This window comes from Siphateles boraxobius, unplaced genomic scaffold, assembly GCF_051911475.1.
Source record: "Siphateles boraxobius isolate OS27281-9 unplaced genomic scaffold, OSU_SipBor_1 4, whole genome shotgun sequence".
Taxonomy (NCBI): domain Eukaryota; kingdom Metazoa; phylum Chordata; class Actinopteri; order Cypriniformes; family Leuciscidae; genus Siphateles; species Siphateles boraxobius.
The window spans coordinates 777,501-799,317 of NW_027509030.1; the positions used below are offsets into that span (position 1 = coordinate 777,501).

The window sequence follows — 21,817 nt, forward strand, 5'->3', positions numbered from 1 at the left end:
GGTCTATGGAGATATACCCCTCAAAATCCACTTTCCTCACGATATAATTTTTTGTCTAGTAATTTGAATGTTTTTTTCGAAAGGAGATGCAAAGAAATTACTCATTGCCGGGTGTTAGATTTTAGTTAGTCACATATTTGCTTTAAAAAGTCTTTTAAAATGTCAATGACGTCATATACATCGTACGACCAGAGATAATGCTTTACGGCAATCCTTCAGTCACTTTGGTGCTTTCGCGCTCTGCACTTTCTTTTCATCGACAACACCGCTGACACAGGTAAAAACACGCGCTAGAAGAGTTTTTGTTTTGTTGTTTTAAAAGACCACACCGAAAATACACACACACATTCTGGTCCCGCTTCGGATGCCACGATGCCGTCAAGCGGTATCTCTGGTCGTAATCAGTCCTTCACTGACCAATCAGCGTTCATTAGCAGAATGCTAGCGTGTAATGGGCAACAACAACTCAACCTGTAAGAAATCGAAAGGACATAAGTACTCGTTCATTCAACTTTCGAACTATAACCCATGTTGAACTTGCAAAACCTACAATCAAATCTGAGATTTCTCAACGGCAATCGGGTGAAAGAGACACATTTAGCCGTCTAGCTCCATAGACTCCCATTCATTTTGAACTCGGACGATCGCCACCCAGTGGAACTCTGGTGGAACTACAACCCAAATTCAGCACAATTGGACTTAATAGGGAGTGGCCAGGCTCTCTGTAGACGGCTCTGGTGCTAACGTTAGCTGAGCTTTACCTGAGCGTATACTGCCTTACCGTATTCACAGCAATTCGTAATGCAGTTATAATTATGTCATTATTTTTATCGTAATAATCAGCGCAATATGTTGTACAAATTTTGTTATTAAAAGAACCATGAAATAATGTTAATTTGAGTTTATTACTATTTTTCTTATTAACAGTTTATCCATTTAAATAAATGACAGATGAAAACAGATTTAGATCAGGCATATTACTGGCCTACTAATGGGGTCCTAAGCTGGGACCCATCTCTTCACCACACCGGTCCTTGATTCTGATTGGTTGAGCCGCGTTCGAAGAAAATTCTTAACATTAAACAATATATTCAAATTCTAAAGTAGAATTAAATATATATATATATATATATAAAAAAGCAGCCTAAATACAACACACAACAAATTTACATGACAAATTCACAATAAAACCTAACCCATCTACAATAAATTACACTGAATAACACAAAATAACAGTTACCGTAATAATAGCAAAGTAGTGTGTATTCTTGGTATGCTACAAACCAGCTTTAAATTTCAGCAATTGTTTTGCAGAAATATGAGCACATTTTTTGCATTCTCTGGCAAAATTAAGACTTTAAAATTCTTTAATGCCATTCACAATCGTTTTGAGGCTCTTTTTTTTAAAGTATCAGTTCAGGCACCGGTACGCCCGTTTCACAAGATGTAAAATAAGTCTCTGATGTCCCCAGAGTGTGTGTGTGAAGTTTTAGCTCAAAATACCACACAGATAGTTTTATATAGCATGTTCAAATTGAGCTAAAACGCACAGTTTTTGTGTGCGTCCCTTTAAATGCAAATGAGCTGCTGCTCCCGGCGCAGGGGGGCGGAGCTACAAGAGCTTGTGTCCTTTCACCTCTCTCTCACACACACACACACACACACACACACACACACACACACACACACATACACACGCATTGAACATTTCAACGACTGTTAGCCTTTTATGTTCAAATCAAGATGGAGAGACTCAAGAAGTGACAACATTTCTGAATAGTTAGTTGATGTATTGATGTAGCTTATGTGTAGTTATCTCAGTCATTGATTAGGATATTCTGTCATGATAATCTATAAATCCTGTGCCCGGGGGCGGGGTTTATGTAAATTGTTGGGTTAGTGATGTCGTGTAGTTCCCACCAGCCGCTTGTTGTAGTCCTTAAAAAGCGATTTCTGTTAAATAAAATGAAATAAAATGCTTTGAACTTTGAGCGTCGTAACTTTGCAGATGTTGTTTATGCTCAAACAGCAACATTACACACTAACTAAAGTTATAACTAAATAACTAAAAGGACCACCCCTTTAAAAGGATCGATTTGGCACCGGTATCGAAAAAAGACCCGAACGACACCCATCCGTAATCTTCCTCCCTCTCTCTCTGTATCTGCAGATTTCCAGAACGGGCGGACGGTGTTCAAGCACTGGCTGTCGGGTGTGTGTTACAGCAACATCTCCTTCCAGCTGATCTCTGAGGCCACGGTCAACAAGAGCTCGATGATCAGCCGGAGCCCGATCCTCCTCGAGCCCCGACAGCACCGCACCGGTACCACATCATCATCATCTTCATCATCTTCATCATCATCAGCATCTTCAGGGTTCAAATCAGCTGTGGCGGGAAACACTGGCTTCGTTTACATGCACAACTTGTGTTTCAATCGGACTGAAGTCCTTCTGATTGATGAATCTGAATGTAGTGTTTACATGAACGCTTGAATGCTTGATGCTAGCTCTGCGATATATGCGAAGTTCGCCAAACATCAGCATGATTTTGAGACTGAGAAAAGGGCCATCATTGCAGCTGCGCATGTGCTTCAGTTATTGTGTGTGTGAGAAGTCTCAGGACTGGTGGGAACATACAACACAATCTCATGAAAGTGCGCATCTATATTTTTATAGATAATTTTATTTCTCGTGGCATTTATGTGTGTATTACAAGCCATAAAGTGCATATTATTGAAATGACAATTGTTTATTGAAAGCGCTATTTAAAAGCCTCATTCATTCATATCTTATGCACGCAAAACCTGCTTATCATATACATGCCAAAACCTGCTTATCATATACATGCCAAAACCTGCTTATCATATACATGCCAAAAACTGCTTATCATATACACGCAAAACCTGCTTATCATATACACGCCAAAAACTGCTTATCATATACACGCCAAAAACTGCTTATCATATACATGCCAAAAACTGCTTATCATATACACGCAAAACCTGCTTATCATATACACGCAAAACCTGCTTATCATATACACGCCAAAAACTGCTTATCATATACACGCCAAAAACTGCTTATCATATACACGCAAAACCTGCTTATCATATACACGCAAAACCTGCTTATCATATACACGCAAAACCTGCTTATCATATACACGCAAAACCTGCTTATCATATACACGCAAAAACTGCTTATCATATACATGCCAAAAACTGCTTATCATATACATGCCAAAAACTGCTTATCATATACACGCAAAACTGCTTATCATATACACGCCAAAAACTGCTTATCATATACATGCCAAAAACTGCTTATCATATACATGCCAAAAACTGCCTATCATATACATGCCAAAAACTGCTTATCATATACACGCCAAAAACTGCTTATCATATACACGCCAAAAACTGCTTATCATATACACGCCAAAACTGCTTATCATATACATGCCAAAAACTGCTTATCATATACACGACAAAAACTGCTTATCATATACATGCCAAAACCTGCTTATCATATACATGCCAAAAACTGCTTATCATATACATGCCAAAAACTGCTTATCATATACATGCCAAAAACTGCTTATCATATACATGCCAAAAACTGCTTATCATATACATGCCAAAACCTGCTTATCATATACATGCCAAAAACTGCTTATCATATACATGCCAAAACCTGCTTATCATATACATGCCAAAAACTGCTTATCATATACACGCCAAAAACTGCTTATCATATACATGCCAAAAACTGCTTATCATATACATGCCAAAAACTGCTTATCATATACATGCCAAAAACTGCTTATCATATACATGCCAAAAACTGCTTATCATATACACGCAAAAACTGCTTATCATATACACGCAAAAACTGCTTATCATATACATGCCAAAAACTGCTTATCATATACATGCCAAAAACTGCTTATCATATACACGCAAAACCTGCTTATCATATACATGCCAAAAACTGCTTATCATATACATGCCAAAAACTGCTTATCATATACATGCCAAAAACTGCTTATCATATACATGCCAAAAACTGCTTATCATATACACGCCAAAGACTGCTTATCATATACACGCCAAAAACTGCTTATCATATACATGCCAAAAACTGCTTATCATATACACGCCAAAAACTGCTTATCATATACACGCCAAAAACTGCTTATCATATACACGCCAAAACCTGCTTATCATATACATGCCAAAAACTGCTTATCATATACACGCCAAAAACTGCTTATCATATACACGCCAAAAACTGCTTATCATATACACGCCAAAAACTGCTTATCATATACACGCCAAAAACTACTTATCATATACACGCAAAAACCTGCTTATCATATACACGCCAAAAACTGCTTATCATATACATGCCAAAAACTGCTATCATATACACGCCAAAAACGTCTCAGGTTACGACTGTAACCATAGTTCCCTGAGAAAGGGAACGAGACGATGCGTCAACGACGCTTTGGGAACGCTCCCAGCGTGAATGCGTCTGAAGCATCTATGTCAACTAGTCCAATGGAAGGAATGAATGTCACGGGCGGGTGACGTCATGACCAGGAAGTGATAAAAGAGCATCCGGTGCAAACCGGCATTAGCTTCAAAAATTGCCGAAGCAAGCCGATCACAGGGATGCAGGAAGTATGGCAGGGTGACGCATCGTCTCGTTCCCTTTCTCAGGGAACTATGGTTACAGTCGTAACCTGAGACGTTCCCTTTCGAGGGAACTCGCGATGCGTCAACGACGCTTTGGGAACGAGAATACCCAAAACGCCAGACTTTCAAATGCCTGAGTGTCAGCCTGTTGTCACACTGCACCAAGCACCTGGGATCCTGGGGCAGCATCCAGGTCCAAGCTGTAAAACCTCATGAATGTGAGCGGTGAGGACCAGCCCGCCGCATCACAAACGTCTTGGAGAGAACTCCAGATAATACGCTTAGAAGCCATACTCCTAGTGGAATGAGCCCTGACCACCAAATGGTTGGCCAGAAGACTCACAAGCAAGAAGAATAGTCTCGACTATCTATATGCTCAATAGGTTGGATTTTCTCGACAGAGAAGTCCGATGAACATAAGTGTCCAGTGCTCGCACTGGCACAAGAGGTTCAGCTTTTCCTGGTCCGAAAAATGGGGGAGGACAGAAACCTGCAGCACAATAGGCCTCGGAATAATGGTAGGCACCTTTGGAACATATCCATGTTTCGGGTAAGATTGCCTTGGCCATCCCGGTGCACTCAAGGCAGGTGGGGACCGAAAGGGCCTGAAGGTCTGACTCTTATAGGGACGAAATAGCTAGCAGAAAATAGTCTTAAAAGAAAGGAACTTCTCTGAGACCAAATCTAAGGGCTCGAAGGGAGCCCCAGATAGGCCTTCTAGAACTATTGCAAGGTCCCAAGCCAGCACCTTAGTGCAAGTTGCATGCCTCAGCCTCAAAGTGCCACGAAGGAAACGAGTGATCAGGGGGTCTCGACCCAAAAATGTACTACCCACCAGGGCGTGGAAAGCCGCAATGGCCGCCACACATATTATACCATAAGCGTGGAAGGACATAGACCTGATACAAAGCGTTCTTGCAGAAACTCGAATACTGTGTTTACTGAACAGTTAACCGGATCCCACTGACGCTGGTAACACCAAGAAGTGAAAAACTCTCGAAATAGTGAATATAGTTTCCTCGTAGCGGGAGCTCTGGAGCTTAGAATGGTCTAAACAACCTCGGTTGAGAGACCACTCTCTATGAGTTGGGCCCCCTCAGAGGCCAAACCCACAGTTCCCAAATCCCCTGCCGGGGGTGCAATATTGCATCCCCTGCCTGAGACAGAAGGTCTCTCCTGATCGGGACGTCCAAGGGAGGTCCGTCGAGGAGAAAAATTAGGTCCGCAAACCAAATTCAGCTCGGCCAGGGTGGTGCTACTAAATAGGCTTATTCCATCCTGGCGGATTCACTCCAGAACTCCTGGGAGCAGAGCAACGGAGGGAAATGCGTACAGACGTAGCCTCGGCCACGTCTGCACCATAGCATCCAGCCCCGAGGGGACTGGTTGAGTGAGGGATAACCAGAGTGGACAGTGCGTCGTATGCTGAGACGAGAACAAATCCACTTCTGCCTGGCCGTAAAACTCCCATATTTGCTCCACCGCCTCGGGGTGGAGTCCCCTGGCCTCAGCCCCTGCCTCGACAGGGTGTCTGCTCCAATATTCTGGCCCCCCCCCGGAATATACACTGCCCTCAGACAGCGTAATTTCTTGAGGGACCAAAATAAGAGGCCACCAACGTGTTGTCTGTGGGTCAAGAACCAGAGTTTCCTCCATATAACCAAGGCGCGGGGATACTGCCGCGTGATCTTGATCGTAAGGAGTGGGTTTCCCCTCAGGGAGAACCCTCTGGTCCTGAGCCACCTCTGTAAAGGTCTCACGTACAGCAGGTCAAAGGGTATCACATTGGACGCTGCTGCCCTGAGGCCTAACAGTCACTGTTCCAGAACAACACATGATGGCCCCTCAGGTCTGGGAGGAGATGTCTCAACGCATTGAAGACGACCATCATCTCTAGGCAATTCATGTGCCAAGAGAGATTATGACTCCTCCACAAGCCCTGAGCTGAGCGGCCTTCCAATACCGCTCCCCAGCCGGTGAGGGAAGCATCTGTCGAGATCACAACTCGATGGCAAAGAGCTCCCAACACCGGACCCTGGGTTAAGAACCAGTGTTTCCTCCATATAACCAAGGTGCGGAGACACCGCCGCGTGATCTTGATCATACGAAGTGGGTTTCCCCTCGGGGAGAACCCTCTGGTCCTGAGCCACCACTGTAAAGGTCTCATGTACAGCAGGCCAAAAGTTATCCCGTTGGACGCTGCTGTCACAAGACCCAACAGTCTCTCTAACTGTTTTACAGTGCGTGACTGGCCTAGCCTCAGCTCTTTTGTGGCTGTTAGGATAGCAGCTACACGAACGGACGACAGAGTGGCCCGCATCGTCACTGAATCCCATACCACACCAAGGAAAGTGGTTCTCTGTACTGGAGAAAGCACACTCTTCTTGGCATTGAGCCTCAACCCCAACATCTGCATAGGAGCGAGAACGACACCTCGGTGCCGAACCGCTAACTGTTCTGATTCCGCTAGAATCAGCCAGTCATCTATGCAATTCAGAATGCATATGCACTGCAGCCTGGCGGGGCCAGAGCTGCGTCTACACGCTTCGTGAATGTGCGGGGTGATAGAGCTAGACCGAAAGGAAGTGCCTGATACTGGTGTTCTTTGCCCCAAAGAAAACCTCAGGAACCTCCTGTGCTGAGGGAGGATGGAGATATGGAAGTATGCGTCTTTTAGATCTATCGTGACAAACCAGTCCTCGGATCTGATTTGAGTCACGATCTGCTTGAGTGTCAGCATTTTGGACTTGAGTTCCAGCACCAAACACTCCAACAGACGAAGATCTAGTATGTGACGCAGCTCTCCATCCTTTTTTGGAACAATGAGATAACGACTGTAAAGACCCGACGCAATGTCGGGTGAGTACACCTGCTCTATAGCTTTCTTTGCTAACAGGGCCTTTACCTCTTGCTCCATTACCAGAGCCTGCTCGGAATGCACTAACGTGAGCAACACCCCGTTGTAGCCTGGAGGACGAGAACCAAATCTGCCTCTTACTACTAACTGCAGGACCCATAGAGATATATTTGGCAGTAGCTTCCGCGCTGCCAGAAAATCTACCAAGGGAACCAGCCCCTCGAGGCTGGCCTCTGGTGTAATAAAGGCAGCCAGTTCGGGGACCTGAAGCATACTGGCAGGAACCACCCGAACTGACTGTTTTCGAACCCCCCTCAGAGGGCGCATTCCGACGCAATGTCGAGTTGACGCTGCGCCAGAAGCTCGCTGGAGACCGCTGCGCCCCGAAGCACCAAGGGTGGCGGGGTTGGCAGAACGGTCCCCTGAGGGCACCGAGATGGAAAGGGCACCGTATAATGAGGTGTACACCATTCCACCCCGGTTGGGGCTGCCCTCACCGGTCTGACGCCGGTGGCGCCAGACCTTTTCTTTTGAGCCGCAGCCTTCTCAGCGTGAAGAACGGTCCTCGGATCCGGCTTCTGCTTTGAAGGCTTTGGCTGCTGTGTTGTGTATGAGAAACTAGACGGCTGGAGCTGCTCACGCCCAGCAGCCCCAGGGGGTTGGACATAGCGAGGGAGAGATTATCTTGTATCTTTCTCTATGATTCCCATCAAATTGAGCCAGAGGTGTCTCTCAGTGACCACAAGGGCTGCCATCCCTGAGAGATAAATCTGTGGCCCGACGGAGTTCTCAAACCCCATCGGGCCAAACTCCCTCACTTCTGTCCAAATACCGCTGCAGGTCAGCCTGATATGCTTGTAGCACTGCTATGGTGTGCAAGCAGGCCCATGCTAGACCCACTGCCATATATGCTTTTCCCACTAGATTAAAAAATAGTTTTCTTTAATGGTTTAGTGAGAGAAGCCGACGCCTTCAGGTACGATACTGAACCGGGAGACAGATAGCTCGCAAGCGTCTGTTCTACCCGGGGTATTGCCCCATAGCCATACCCTCTTAACCCCCAAATATCTGAATATACATGAATGTGGGGGCTAAAAGACAAGAGGAGTAAGGCTTTTTCCATGATCTAGACAGCTCGCTGTGCAGATCGGGAAAAATGGAAGGCCCCGTGATGGAGGTGGAAAAATAGAGGGAAGGAAACTCGTTTAATTTATTTTATTTTTAGGACGAGTGCCCCCTTATTTCTGCTGGTCATAAATATTTAATTTATCTACAGCCTTAGTAAACACTTCCACCAGCTTATTATTTTTTATATATATTTTTTATATATATTCGCTTTATTTTATATATAATATATAAACTATCATATATATATATATATAGGCTATATATATTTCTCATACGCTGGGGAAAGAGATGGCAAATTCACTTCCCCCATGATTGTGTCACTTTCAATGCCCAGCACATCTACCTCCTCGGAGGTAGAGCACTGAAGCATTGATTTCTCTCTCTCCCCGGGCGGAAGAGACCGCAGCGCGGGCTTCCGAGACCGGCGAGAGAGCACTGGATCCCTCGTGGAAAGGGAGGAGATAAGATCCGCGGACCCGTCTCCAACCCCGTAAAGAGATCCTATTCGCGATCCACAGGAATGCATTCTCCGCGCTGCCTCGGCAGACGCGGGACCTGTCACCCTGAGAATTGCGAGCCCGGCCACTTTCCTCGAAAAGTGACAGGCGGGAGCGGAGCATGCGAAGCGAAAGCTTCTCACAATGTTGGCAATCAGCCCCCTCGGAGGCTGATACCGCATGCTCTACTCCCAAACACATCACACAAAGCTCGTGTGTGTCCCTACTCGTTAAATAGCGCGAGCAGGGAGAACACAGAGTTTGTGCAATTGTTTAGTTTCCATAAATATATATATCAGACAGACAACAGTAAATATAACAGACAGTTTGACACAGATCGCTTGCTGAGGCAACAGAAGCTAATGCCGGTTTGCACCGGATGCTCTTTTATCACTTCCTGGTCATGACGTCACCCGCCCGTGACATTCATTCCTTCCATTGGACTAGTTGACATAGATGCTTCAGACGCATTCACGCTGGGAGCGTTCCCAAAGCGTCGTTGACGCATCGCGAGTTCCCTCGAAAGGGAACTGCTTATCATATACACGCCAAAACTGCTTATCATATACACGCCAAAAACTGCTTATCATATACATGCCAAAAACTGCTTATCATATACACGCCAAAAACTGCTTATCATATACACGCCAAAAACTGCTTATCATATACACGCCAAAAACTACTTATCATATACACGCAAAAACCTGCTTATCATATACACGCCAAAAACTGCTTATCATATACATGCCAAAAACTGCTTATCATATACACGCCAAAAACTGCTTATCATATACACGCCAAAAACTACTTATCATATACACGCAAAAACCTGCTTATCATATACACGCCAAAAACTACTTATCATATACACGCCAAAACTGCTTATCATATACACGCCAAAAACTGCTTATCATATACACGCCAAAAACTGCTTATCATATACACGCCAAAACTGCTTATCATATACACGCCAAAAACTGCTTATCATATACACGCCAAAAACTGCTTATCATATACACGCCAAAAACTGCTTATCATATACACGCCAAAAACTGCTTATCATATACACGCCAAAACTGCTTATCATATACACGCCAAAAACTGCTTATCATATACACGCCAAAAACTGCTTATCATATACACGCCAAAACTGCTTATCATATACACGCCAAAAACTGCTTATCATATACACGCCAAAAACTGCTTATCATATACATGCCAAAACTGCTTATCATATACACGCCAAAACTGCTTATCATATACATGCCAAAAACTGCTTATCATATACATGCCAAAAACTGCTTATCATATACATGCCAAAACTGCTTATCATATACACGCAAAAACTGCTTATCATATACATGCCAAAAACTGCTTATCATATACATGCCAAAACTGCTTATCATATACACGCAAAAACTGCTTATCATATACATGCCAAAAACTGCTTATCATATACACGCCAAAACTGCTTATCATATACATGCCAAAAACTGCTTATCATATACATGCCAAAAACTGCTTATCATATACATGCCAAAAACTGCTTATCATATACATGCCAAAAACTGCTTATCATATACACGCAAAAACTGCTTATCATATACACGCCAAAAACTGCTTATCATATACACGCAAAAACTGCTTATCATATACACGCCAAAAACTGCTTATCATATACATGCCAAAACTGCTTATCATATACACGCCAAAACTGCTTATCATATACATGCCAAAAACTGCTTATCATATACACGCAAAAACTGCTTATCATATACACGCCAAAAACTGCTTATCATATACACGCAAAAACTGCTTATCATATACACGCCAAAAACTGCTTATCATATACATGCCAAAACTGCTTATCATATACACGCCAAAACTGCTTATCATATACATGCCAAAAACTGCTTATCATATACATGCCAAAACTGCTTATCATATACATGCCAAAAACTGCTTATCATATACACGCCAAAAACTGCTTATCATATACATGCCAAAACTGCTTATCATATACACGCCAAAACTGCTTATCATATACATGCCAAAACTGCTTATCATATACACGCCAAAACTGCTTATCATATACATGCCAAAAACTGCTTATCATATACATGCCAAAAACTGCTTATCATATACACGCCAAAACTGCTTATTATATACATGCCAAAACTGCTTATCATATACACGCCAAAACTGCTTATCATATACATGCCAAAAACTGCTTATCATATACATGCCAAAAACTGCTTATCATATACATGCCAAAAACTGCTTATCATATACATGCCAAAACTGCTTATCATATACACGCCAAAAACTGCTTATCATATACATGCCAAAACTGCTTATCATATACATGCCAAAACTGCTTATCATATACACGCCAAAACTGCTTATCATATACACGCCAAAAACTGCTTATCATATACATGCCAAAACTGCTTATCATATACATGCCAAAACTGCTTATCATATACATGCCAAAAACTGCTTATCATATACATGCCAAAACTGCTTATCATATACCTGCCAAAACTGCTTATCATATACATGCCAAAAACTGCTTATCATATACATGCCAAAACGTCTCAGGTTACGACTGTAACCTATGGTCCCTGAGAACAGGGAACGAGACAATACGTCAACGACGCTATGGGGAACGCCTCAGGCGTGACAGGTGTCTGAAATCACTATCAAATCACGTCAATCATATTGACCGGCGACAGCCCGTGAATCATTAGCGTGAATGATTAACGTGCGACCTGGAAGTATAAAGGGGCGCCTTGCAAACATGACAAATCACCTTATCGTCTGAAGGGACTGTACGGTAGGCAAGCCCCGCGGCATGGCAGGGAGACGTATTGTCTCGTTCCCTGTTCTCAGGGAACATAGGTTACAGTCGTAACCTGAGACGTTCCCTTTCGAAGGGAACTCAACAATACGTCAACGACGCTATGGGGAACGATATACCAACGCCGCCATGCTAAGGGGAGTGCATGCCAAGTGGCAGTGACAACTGTCAGAACCAGCAACTTCAAATGAAACGCTAGAACCACTCACCCTCAGGTCACACTGGGCTGTCAGTGACAGCATTCCCTACGGTCATAGCCCAAGCTACAGCCTCACAGAAAAACCTTCATAAACATGGTTAAATGAAAGGTCTACCTGGGCTGGCTCCGGGCCTGGAACCTCAGCTTCCAATTAGAAGGGGTCCCTTCTAGGGAATGTGGCCAGGGAACCCAAGGGAACCCCAGCCAGTCACTATTCAGGGGAACGTACTCTGCCCCGAAATGCCACCAGGACGGCCTGACCTGGCGCCAGTACATAGACACTTAGTCTGGCCAAATCCTGTCTGTCTGAAGACAGAGCCTCTGGACAAATGCCTTAAGTAAGGCATCCAACCCGAGGGACTGCGAAGCTGGCAGTGAACCACTCGGCCCGGATCTCAGAGACGGGATATCCCGGAGAGTATGACTCAGCATAGTGCTTTCCGACCCTTGCCAGCGAGGGGAGTTTCTCTACTCGATCCACGGATCAACCCAGTGTCTGTGTTTCAAAACACTGAGGAGGCCTGTGAAGGCCTAAGGGCTGATCTAACTGGGAGGCCTCACGAGAGGCCTACGACCGTCTGACCAGACTCAGGCAGCCGCATGCTCAAAGAGACCCTCATGAGGGGAGCACAAGGTCTGCCTGATAGGCAAACCAGGCTGTAGGCAGAAAAGGTTCCGGGAGGGCACCTTTAGCAGAGAATGAACACTTTAGCGAGCCAGGGCGCAAGCTCGCCTTCAGCAGCTGCCTATTAAGGCTAGCTGAAACTGATAGCAAGAGACCACTAGCTTCATAAACCCAGCACCACTAGGGAGCGTTACAGGGAGGCCCGGAGAGGCCTACTACCTGATCCTTTAGGGAGGCCAAGAGAGGCCTGCTACCTTACAACCACAGTATGTGGGGAGCTCACCTTCAGTGAGGCCTAGTGAGGCCTACCACCTGGTCACCACTATCTGTGGGAACTCACTGGTAGCTTTGAGCCCTGAGTCCGGGTGAAAGTATAAGGTGGCCTGCTAAGGCCAGCCAGCTGGGGACTCGCCTATCAGGGAGGCCTGGTCGGGCCTACTAGCTAATAGCAAGTCATATTCTGCCATAAAGTACACTGTTGGAAACCATACTACACAGCATAATTCACTAATGGGCTTCCAGTAGCGCTATAAGGTATGTCCCACAATGTAGGGACTCACCTCCGAGGAGGCCTGTTTAAGGCCTACTACCCATCAGTGAGTCAACTGCCCGAACCACCAAGGCCAGCCACGTAAAGTGCGCTGGCCTACAGTGCCCTCTGGGGGGCTGTCCAATCAAGGAGGCCTGCTGAGGCCTACTACCTAATGGCCGCCTACAGCATCCTGGTGCCTAATCACATTGCCCATGGCAGTGTACTCCGCAAGAAAGCTAGCACCCTTAAAACAAGGGGAGTACAACATACGCCACTCTGCCTCAATGGAGGCCCCAGGGGCCTACCATCTATGCATGGGCGTCAGCTCAGGGCAATGCTCTGGCTTCAGGGGAGCGTACTTCGACCAAAGAAGAAGTGAAGCTTACTTCATACTCGACCCGAGCCATAGTGGTGCGAGGTGGGATAAAACAGAACTGGGAGTGAAGTGCTCAGACCTACCCTGTATCACAGGGGAATACTCACACCTCACCCTGAGGTTATCAGGGTGCGGGCCTGCCAGCGGCTCTAGGGGTGACAGAAATGTATCTGTGCCCAACCTAGGGGAGTGGGGCTTGAATGAAAGCCAACCACCTACAACCTAGCGCTCGAGCAGTAGCTCAGCGAGGTGAGTGAAGCCTAAACTGGCGGCCTAAATCCATAGGCCAGTTCTGCATGGCAGGGTCGGGCAGGAAACCCAGTCTTCTTCGTGAAGCGAAAGACGGCCTAACCCTGCTCAATAAAGACATATATACCACGGAGGCCTGTTTGAGGCCTACCATGTCCTTACAAACCATCCTCAGCACCACGCTGCATTACTCTAGTCACCCCAGAATGCAGAGAAGGGGGCGGGCCTTGGCCTAACGACTCCCACGGGAGGAGGCTGTTTATACAGGGATGCTAGAAACCAACATTCACACAGTGAAGGGTCAGAGGAAGAAATGCTAAAACTTTTAGCAGAGCGCCTCTAATATCCCTGGCACAGCCTAGGCCAGCTACAGAGGCGGCCCTGGTGAGGGCCAGCCTGCAAGCATAGATCAATCTGAGGGCTCGGAGGAGCCACAGCCTTACTAAAGAATATAGTCTGTATTATTCCATACAAAGGGCTGCAGAATCGCTCAGCCTAATGAAACCCAAACAGAGCTCAAGGGCGAAATACTCAGGAAGAAGTCAACGGACCCGTGGGCCGGACATAAGATCTATCTGAAGCTCTAGCGTCAGTCAAAACTCTAAGTAAAAAATTCTAAGAGAGAGACCAGCTACTCTACCCTGAGGTGGCTAACAGCCCGAAGGCTAACATAGTTATCGTTCTGGCCACCTAACGGGGAACTTCAGGGCCCTAATGATCCAGGAAACTTCTCTTACCTTATTACCTTGACATAACCCCATAGCTCTATACAGGGAACGAGGTCTGTAGAGAGATACATCTCGGAATTTTAATTCACAAAAAATTACTCTTAAAAGACCAGTCAGCTCACCTGCGGCGTGCAGAGTGAAGACTCGCCAGATAGTTCTTTATGACCCTTGGGTCCACCACTTTACATGCCTGAAAGAGGCGTTTCTACTAGCCAAGCCTAGGCGGGCCATTGGAACATCGTTCTTATCATAGGCCCAGCCCAAGGCCTGATGTAATGAACGTCTGGGGAGTCAGAAGAGAGGAGAGGGCTGGATTTCTTTTTAATGAAGCCCTCCGGGGAGATTATCCATCAGCGACACTGTGTGCGCTTGTGCTGGATAACCTCCCTCAGATCCCTCTTCTTGCGGGAGTCACGCCTCTTCTGCGCCCTGTTCCTCCACGGAGGGGGCGCACGAGAGGCGACACTGGCTCTCTGGCCCTGTCTACGGTCCTCGGACCGTGAAGGGCCAGGCCCTCCCGCCTGCCTGGGTGTGGAACCGGATCTCAGCGGTATGCGGGATCCTCAGCAGGTCGGCCTGATTTGCCTGCAGCACCGCCATAGTGTGCAGGGAAGCACCAGCCTGAACCGCTGTCGTGTATGCTCTGCCATTCAAACGTGCTGTTGACTTTAGCGGTTTGGATGGCAGGGTTGGAGCTCTCAGTGTCGACGCCTGCCCAGACACGAGATAGTTCGCAAACGACTCGTCAAATGGGCGGCATCGACACATACCCATGCTCTGCGACCCCCTCAACATCAGCGAAATTAACCCGCTGATGTCGGTGAATACTGGCAGAGTATGGGCTCTTCCATGCCCTCTCGATCTCCGTGTGAAGATCAGGAAGGAATGGAAGGCTCACCTGAGCTGGTGTGTATGGCAGGGGAGAAACCGATCGCCAAGCCCACCGCGAGCGGTCTCTCCTCTAGCGCGACGCCATGGCAGCTACAGCCTGTTGGCGGCGCGCTCTACAACATCCACCAGGTCTGCATACACGGGGCAGGGTGGCTGAGAGGGTTCAGGATCTACCTGATTATAAACCTCCTCAGCCATCTCCTGCTCGTCCTGAAGAGCAGCAACTGCAGGAAACCATTGGTGCCTGCAGTTCGCCCTCGTCAGCCGTCGAATCATTTGAGAGGTTTACAGGACTCTCAAGATGATCGATGAGCTCTATCTGGAAGCCCATGATGCAAGTCGCCGCTCTGCCTCGGCACGAGCGGGACCACGCGGACCAGACGTTGAACCCCCTTCACTCGAGAAGAGGGCCAGACGAGAGCGGAGCGTTTTAAGAGAAAAACGCTCACAGTTCACACAGAGGATTCCCTCGAGAACCCCTCGTGCGCGCTCTTCTCCCAGGCAGGAAAAAACACACTCGTGTGCTGTACATTTCATTTTCTTACCGTTTCATTGAGTAGCGTTTTCAAACAGACAGTCCCTGAAGACGATGAGATGATTTGTCATGTTTGCAAGGCGCCCCTTTATACTTCCAGGTCGCACGTTAATCATTCACGCTAATGATTCACGGGCTGTCGCCGGTCAATATGATTGACGTGATTTGATAGTGATTTCAGACACCTGTCACGCCTGAGGCGTTCCCCATAGCGTCGTTGACGTATTGTTGAGTTCCCTTCGAAAGGGAACTGCTTATCATATACACGCCAAAAACTGCTTATCATATACATGCCAAAACTGCTTATCATATACATGCCAAAACTGCTTATCATATACATGCCAAAACTGCTTATCATATACACGCCAAAACTGCTTATCATATACACGCCAAAAACTGCTTATCATATACACGCCAAAACTGCTTATCATATACACGCCAAAACTGCTTATCATATACATGCCAAAAACTGCTTATCATATACACGCCAAAACTGCTTATCATATACACGCAAAAACTGCTTATCATATACACGCCAAAAACTGCTTATCATATACACGCCAAAAACTGCTTATCATATACACGCCAAAAACTGCTTATCATATACACGCAAAAACTGCTTATCATATACATGCCAAAAACTGCTTATCATATACACGCCAAAACTGCTTATCATATACACGCCAAAAACTGCTTATCATATACACGCCAAAAACTGCTTATCATATACATGCCAAAAACTGCTTATCATATACACGCAAAAACTATTTTTGGGGTTTGCTAAATGGCACGAGAAACAAAATTCGTGCTATAGATACGCACTTTCATGAGATCGTGGCGGGCTGTAACGAGGAGTCCTTCAGTTTCGGGTTTCGATCTGATCAAGTGTTCACATGTTCTCTGGATCGGATTAGAAAAGGAATAAACAGCCTTTCAATCCGATTGATTCCACTGGGATCGAGCTCAATCCCATCGATTACTGTGTTTTTACATGAAGATTGAGCAGTCAATCACATTACTAGCGGATTATTTAGTTGCATGTAAACTGAGCCACTCTCAAATCAAGAGCCAATTTGGTGCGTTATTTTTTATATTTACTCACTTTGCTGGAGAAGTTCGTGTGAGTCAAATCTGCACAGGTTTGGCACAAATATATATATATATATATATATATATATATATATATATATATATATAAACTGTGAGTAAATCTGGTTAATTTCTTATTTTTTTTGGCTAGCAGAAGTTCTGAATGGCCGGTAACTTAACCCTTAAAAGGGCAAGACCATAAAGAGAAATCAGAAAATTAATTTGACTATTTTACATTATTAGGAAAATAATTATCTCTTATTAGGACACAAATGAATACAATTTCGTCATTTTTTAAAAAAAACATGACTTTTATTTTTTATTTTAATGTTTGAATGTCCCAAGATACGTCGTAATTAATAATATAAATTAATTGAAAAAATAATGTTTTGCAATGCGTATTACAACTTTTTAGACACATTTTAGAACATTTATTCTCACTTAAACTAAGCATTTTTTGTAAAATTATGTTTAACGATATGTATAACACATATATATGAATATATTAGCCTAATGTATCATATTAAATAGGCAAATTTCTAGGGCCTATAAATTATCAATATGACCAAAACTTTTCTTTCACGTAAAGTCTTCTTTTCTCAAAATTAAGATAAACATTTACTGGAATGAAGCAACTTGGGTTTACTTGAATGTCCATACACTAATTTTTAATGTTTTAATGTTTTTAATTGTAACACTCATTCATTATTTTTTACCCCCATAGGGGCGACGTATCCTGGGGGATACAAACATTTACAGACAGGTTATGAAAAACGTTAAAATTTAATTAATACAATTTCAATGTAATAAGCTAATGTTTTACAACAACTTTTTAAACATACAAGTCCCCTCCAAATATTTGAAATATATCAACTTTTATCTGAAGGTGAGTAGATTTTCTACAACAGGTGGTCATGTTGTGTTTAAATACTACCCGTGAGGCAAACAAATATTGTATGAACAAAGTCACCAGATCTTAATATTCACAACAAACTCCCTTTCAACATGAAACCAAGAAATGAGACTTACTCTTTCCCTGCTTCTCCCTACAGCCTTTCAAATGTTTGTATCCCCCAGGATACGTTGCCCCTTTTAGGGTTAAAAATATAATAGCCAAATTGACGGGTGTGTGAAAGTTCAAACCCTGATCATCATCATCATCATCATCATCATCATCATCACCTGACCTTTAATTAGCACTGGAGTCACTGAACGAGGCTGTTAATTATTGATGGAAACTCCGGATTCACAGCAAGACTCGAACCCGTCGAGATAATGAACGAGGAAAAATGTTTTGCTTCAAGAAAATCCTGTTTTTAGGATCATTCATAGTTGTTTTAACTCGTTATTAGCCACAAACTCTCATTACTGTAATTTGAAAGAAAAACTAGACTGAGAACTGTAATGATTTTGTTTACAATAATATTTTATATTATGGTAACATAACTTTATGACAGTCACCTTTGAAAATAATGTGAATTATGAAAAACTCAGACTAAAATGTGCTCAATTATAATATCATGAAATGAACAATTATATTAATTAATTAATAACATTAATAATTAATAAAAATGTTTAGTTAATAACATTTCTTCTCAAATTGTGTTCTTAAATTATTTGATTTATTATTTATTTAAATTAATATTTTTTAGATTTTGTATACTACATTTGGTTTAATCTGACAATATTAAAAACTAAAATTATACATTGAATAAATAAATGTTGAAATCACCTTTGGAAAAAAATGGGCTTAAAAATATTGTCATTCAAAATATTTATTTGCAATATAAAAAAAAAAACTTCAATAATTAAAAATAATTGCACTTTATTATTTTATTTATTTAAATTAATTAAAATTTTCGATATACTACCATTAATCAGATTTTAATTTTAAAAAATCAGTGCTTAAGAATACATTGAAAATATGTATTTGAAATATAATTGAACAGTTTTTCCTCAATAATTCCACATAATTTGCTTTGATGTTTTTTATTTGAGTAATCAATGATAAATGATGTTTTCTGTCTGCAGTGCCAAACCCTCCTCTCAACGTGTCCCTCAAAATCCTCCACCTCAGCGGATCTGACCTGCACGGGGCTGTTCTGAAGGCGTCCCACAATGCATCATTCCTCCGCAGGACACGTGACGTCCCTTCAAACGAAGAACAGGAAGGGGTGGAGCCTGATGACGTGGGCGCCACCCAAACGCCCCTGAACCAGTCGGTAACCGGCGGCGACAGTAGCACAACCGAACCCACACACGACAACAGCACTGAGCCTCTGTGGGCGGAGCCTATGGGAAGCCCCACCCCCACTGAGGAGGAGGAGGAGTTTGTCAACGCAGTGCTTCCAGAATACGAGGACTCTAACGAGCCGGGTTCAGCCATGGATGTGAACTTCGACCCCAGAGTGAGGCTGGATGTGACCTTTGACCCCAGAGCGACGCCCAATCCGCTGTCGGTCCTGCTGGAGCTGCGCTGGTCTCCGCCGGCAACACACACCTCGTTCGACGGGTTTAACGTCTACATCTACCGCGACGGTGAGAATAATCTTTCGTGAATTAACAATTAAACAGCTTCACTTTTACACTGTTAATATATATATACACTCACCTAAAGGATTATTAGGAACACCTGTTCAATTTCTCATTAATGCAATTATCTAATCAACTAATCACATGGCAGTTGCTTCAATGCATTTAGGGGTGTGGTCCTGGTCAAGACAATCTCCTGAACTCCAAACTGAATGTCAGAATGGGAATAAAGGAGATTAAGCAATTTTGAGCGTGGCATGGTTGTTGGTGCCAGACGGGCCGGTCTGAGTATTTCACAATCTGCTCAGTTACTGGGATTTTCACACACAACCATTTCTAGGGTTTACAAAGAATGGTGTGAAAAGGGAAAAACATCCAGTATGCGGCAGTCCTGTGGGCGAAAATGCCTTGTTGATGCTAGAGGTCAGAGGAGAATGGGCCGACTGATTCAAGCTGATAGAAGAGCAACTTTGACTGAAATAACCACTCGTTACAACCGAGGTATGCAGCAAAGCATTTGTGAAGCCACAACACGCACAACCTTGAGGCGGATGGGCTACAACAGCAGAAGACCCCACCGGGTACCACTCATCTCCAGTACAAATAGGAAAAAGAGGCTACAATTTGCAAGAGCTCACCAAAATTGGACAGTTGAAGACTGGAAAAATGTTGCCTGGTCTGATGAGTCTCGATTTCTGTTGAGACATTCAGATGGTAGAGTCAGAATTTGGCGTAAACAGAATGAGAACATGGATCCATCATGCCTTGTTACCACTGTGCAGGCTGGTGGTGGTGGTGTAATGGTGTGGGGGATGTTTTCTTGGCACACTTTAGGCCCCTTAGTGCCAATTGGGCATCGTTTAAATGCCACGGCCTTCCTGAGCATTGTTTCTGACCATGTCCATCCCTTTATGGCCACCATGTACCCATCCTCTGATGGCTACTTCCAGCAGGATAATGCACCATGTCACAAAGCTCGAATCATTTCAAATTGGTTTCTTGAACATGACAATGAGTTCACTGTACTAAAATGACCCCCACAGTCACCAGATCTCAACCCAATAGAGCATCTTTGCGATGTGTCGGAACGGGAGCTTCGTGCCCTGGATGTGCATCCCACAAATCTCCATCAACTGCAAGATGCTATCCAATCAATATGGGCCGACATTTCTAAAGAATACTTTCAGCACATTGTTGAATCAATGCCACGTAGAATTAAGGCAGTTCTGAAGGCGAAAGGGGGTCAAACACAGTATTAGTATGGTGTTCCTAAGAATCCTTTACGTGAGTGTATATAGACTGTTAATATGGATGGATGGATTGTGGAAGTATTTTACGCAGCATATATCCTTAATCATTAATAGAAACGCATGTTTGTTTGTAATGCCTTGATCAGGAAACTCCACTGAAACGGCCACGGTTGATGAAAACACACACGAGTTCTTCAGCGAACTGTCGGAACCAGGAACATATCGGGTTCTGGTCACAACACTCAGCTCGAGCGGAGACTGTGCGGCCCGAGAGAGTTCTGCCGACACCGGGGTCACCTTCTACCTCAGTATGACACACACACACACACACACATGCCATACAGCCTACAGAGGGTGCAGAGGTGACGAGTGTGTGTGTGTTTTCGTGTGCGTGTGTGTGTGCGTGCGTTTGTGTGTGTGCAGGTCCGCGGGGCGAGTGGATGGAGCAGCCTCAGGAGTGTCCTCAGGCGGTCAGTGTGAAGATGTTGGACTCGAGCACGGCTAGCGTCTCCTGGGCTCCGGCGACTCACAGGTACAACGGGAGCCTGATCTCAGTGCTGTCGCTCACCTGTCTGAGGCCCAGCGTCAGCCAGCGCATGGAGAACACCTACTGCTCACAGGTGACGCCCGCAGTACATACTCAAGTATATAGTGTGCATGCTGTACATAGTGTGCTCATTTAAGTATATAGTGTGCATGCTGTACATAGTGTGCTCATTTAAGTATATAGTGTGCATGCTGTACATAGTTTGCTAATTTAAGTATATAGTGT

The 21,817-nt window shown here is 44.4% G+C and overlaps 1 protein-coding gene across 4 annotated transcripts in view; it reads left to right on the forward strand.

Moving 5' to 3' along the window:
- ptpro (protein tyrosine phosphatase receptor type O) overlaps window positions 1-21,817 on the forward strand; it is a 92,160-nt gene that overhangs the window by 23,485 nt on the left and 46,858 nt on the right. For all 4 annotated transcript variants that reach the window (XR_013192922.1, XR_013192923.1, XM_077197563.1 and 1 more), the window contains exons 4-7: window positions 2,171-2,323; window positions 19,295-19,801; window positions 21,192-21,353; window positions 21,469-21,665. Coding sequence is in view for 2 of the 4 variants with exons in the window: in XM_077197563.1 (XP_077053678.1) it covers window positions 2,171-2,323; window positions 19,295-19,801; window positions 21,192-21,353; window positions 21,469-21,665 (1,019 nt within the window). In the remaining 2 variants the exon portion in view is untranslated. The remainder of the gene's footprint in view (window positions 1-2,170; window positions 2,324-19,294; window positions 19,802-21,191; window positions 21,354-21,468; window positions 21,666-21,817) is intronic.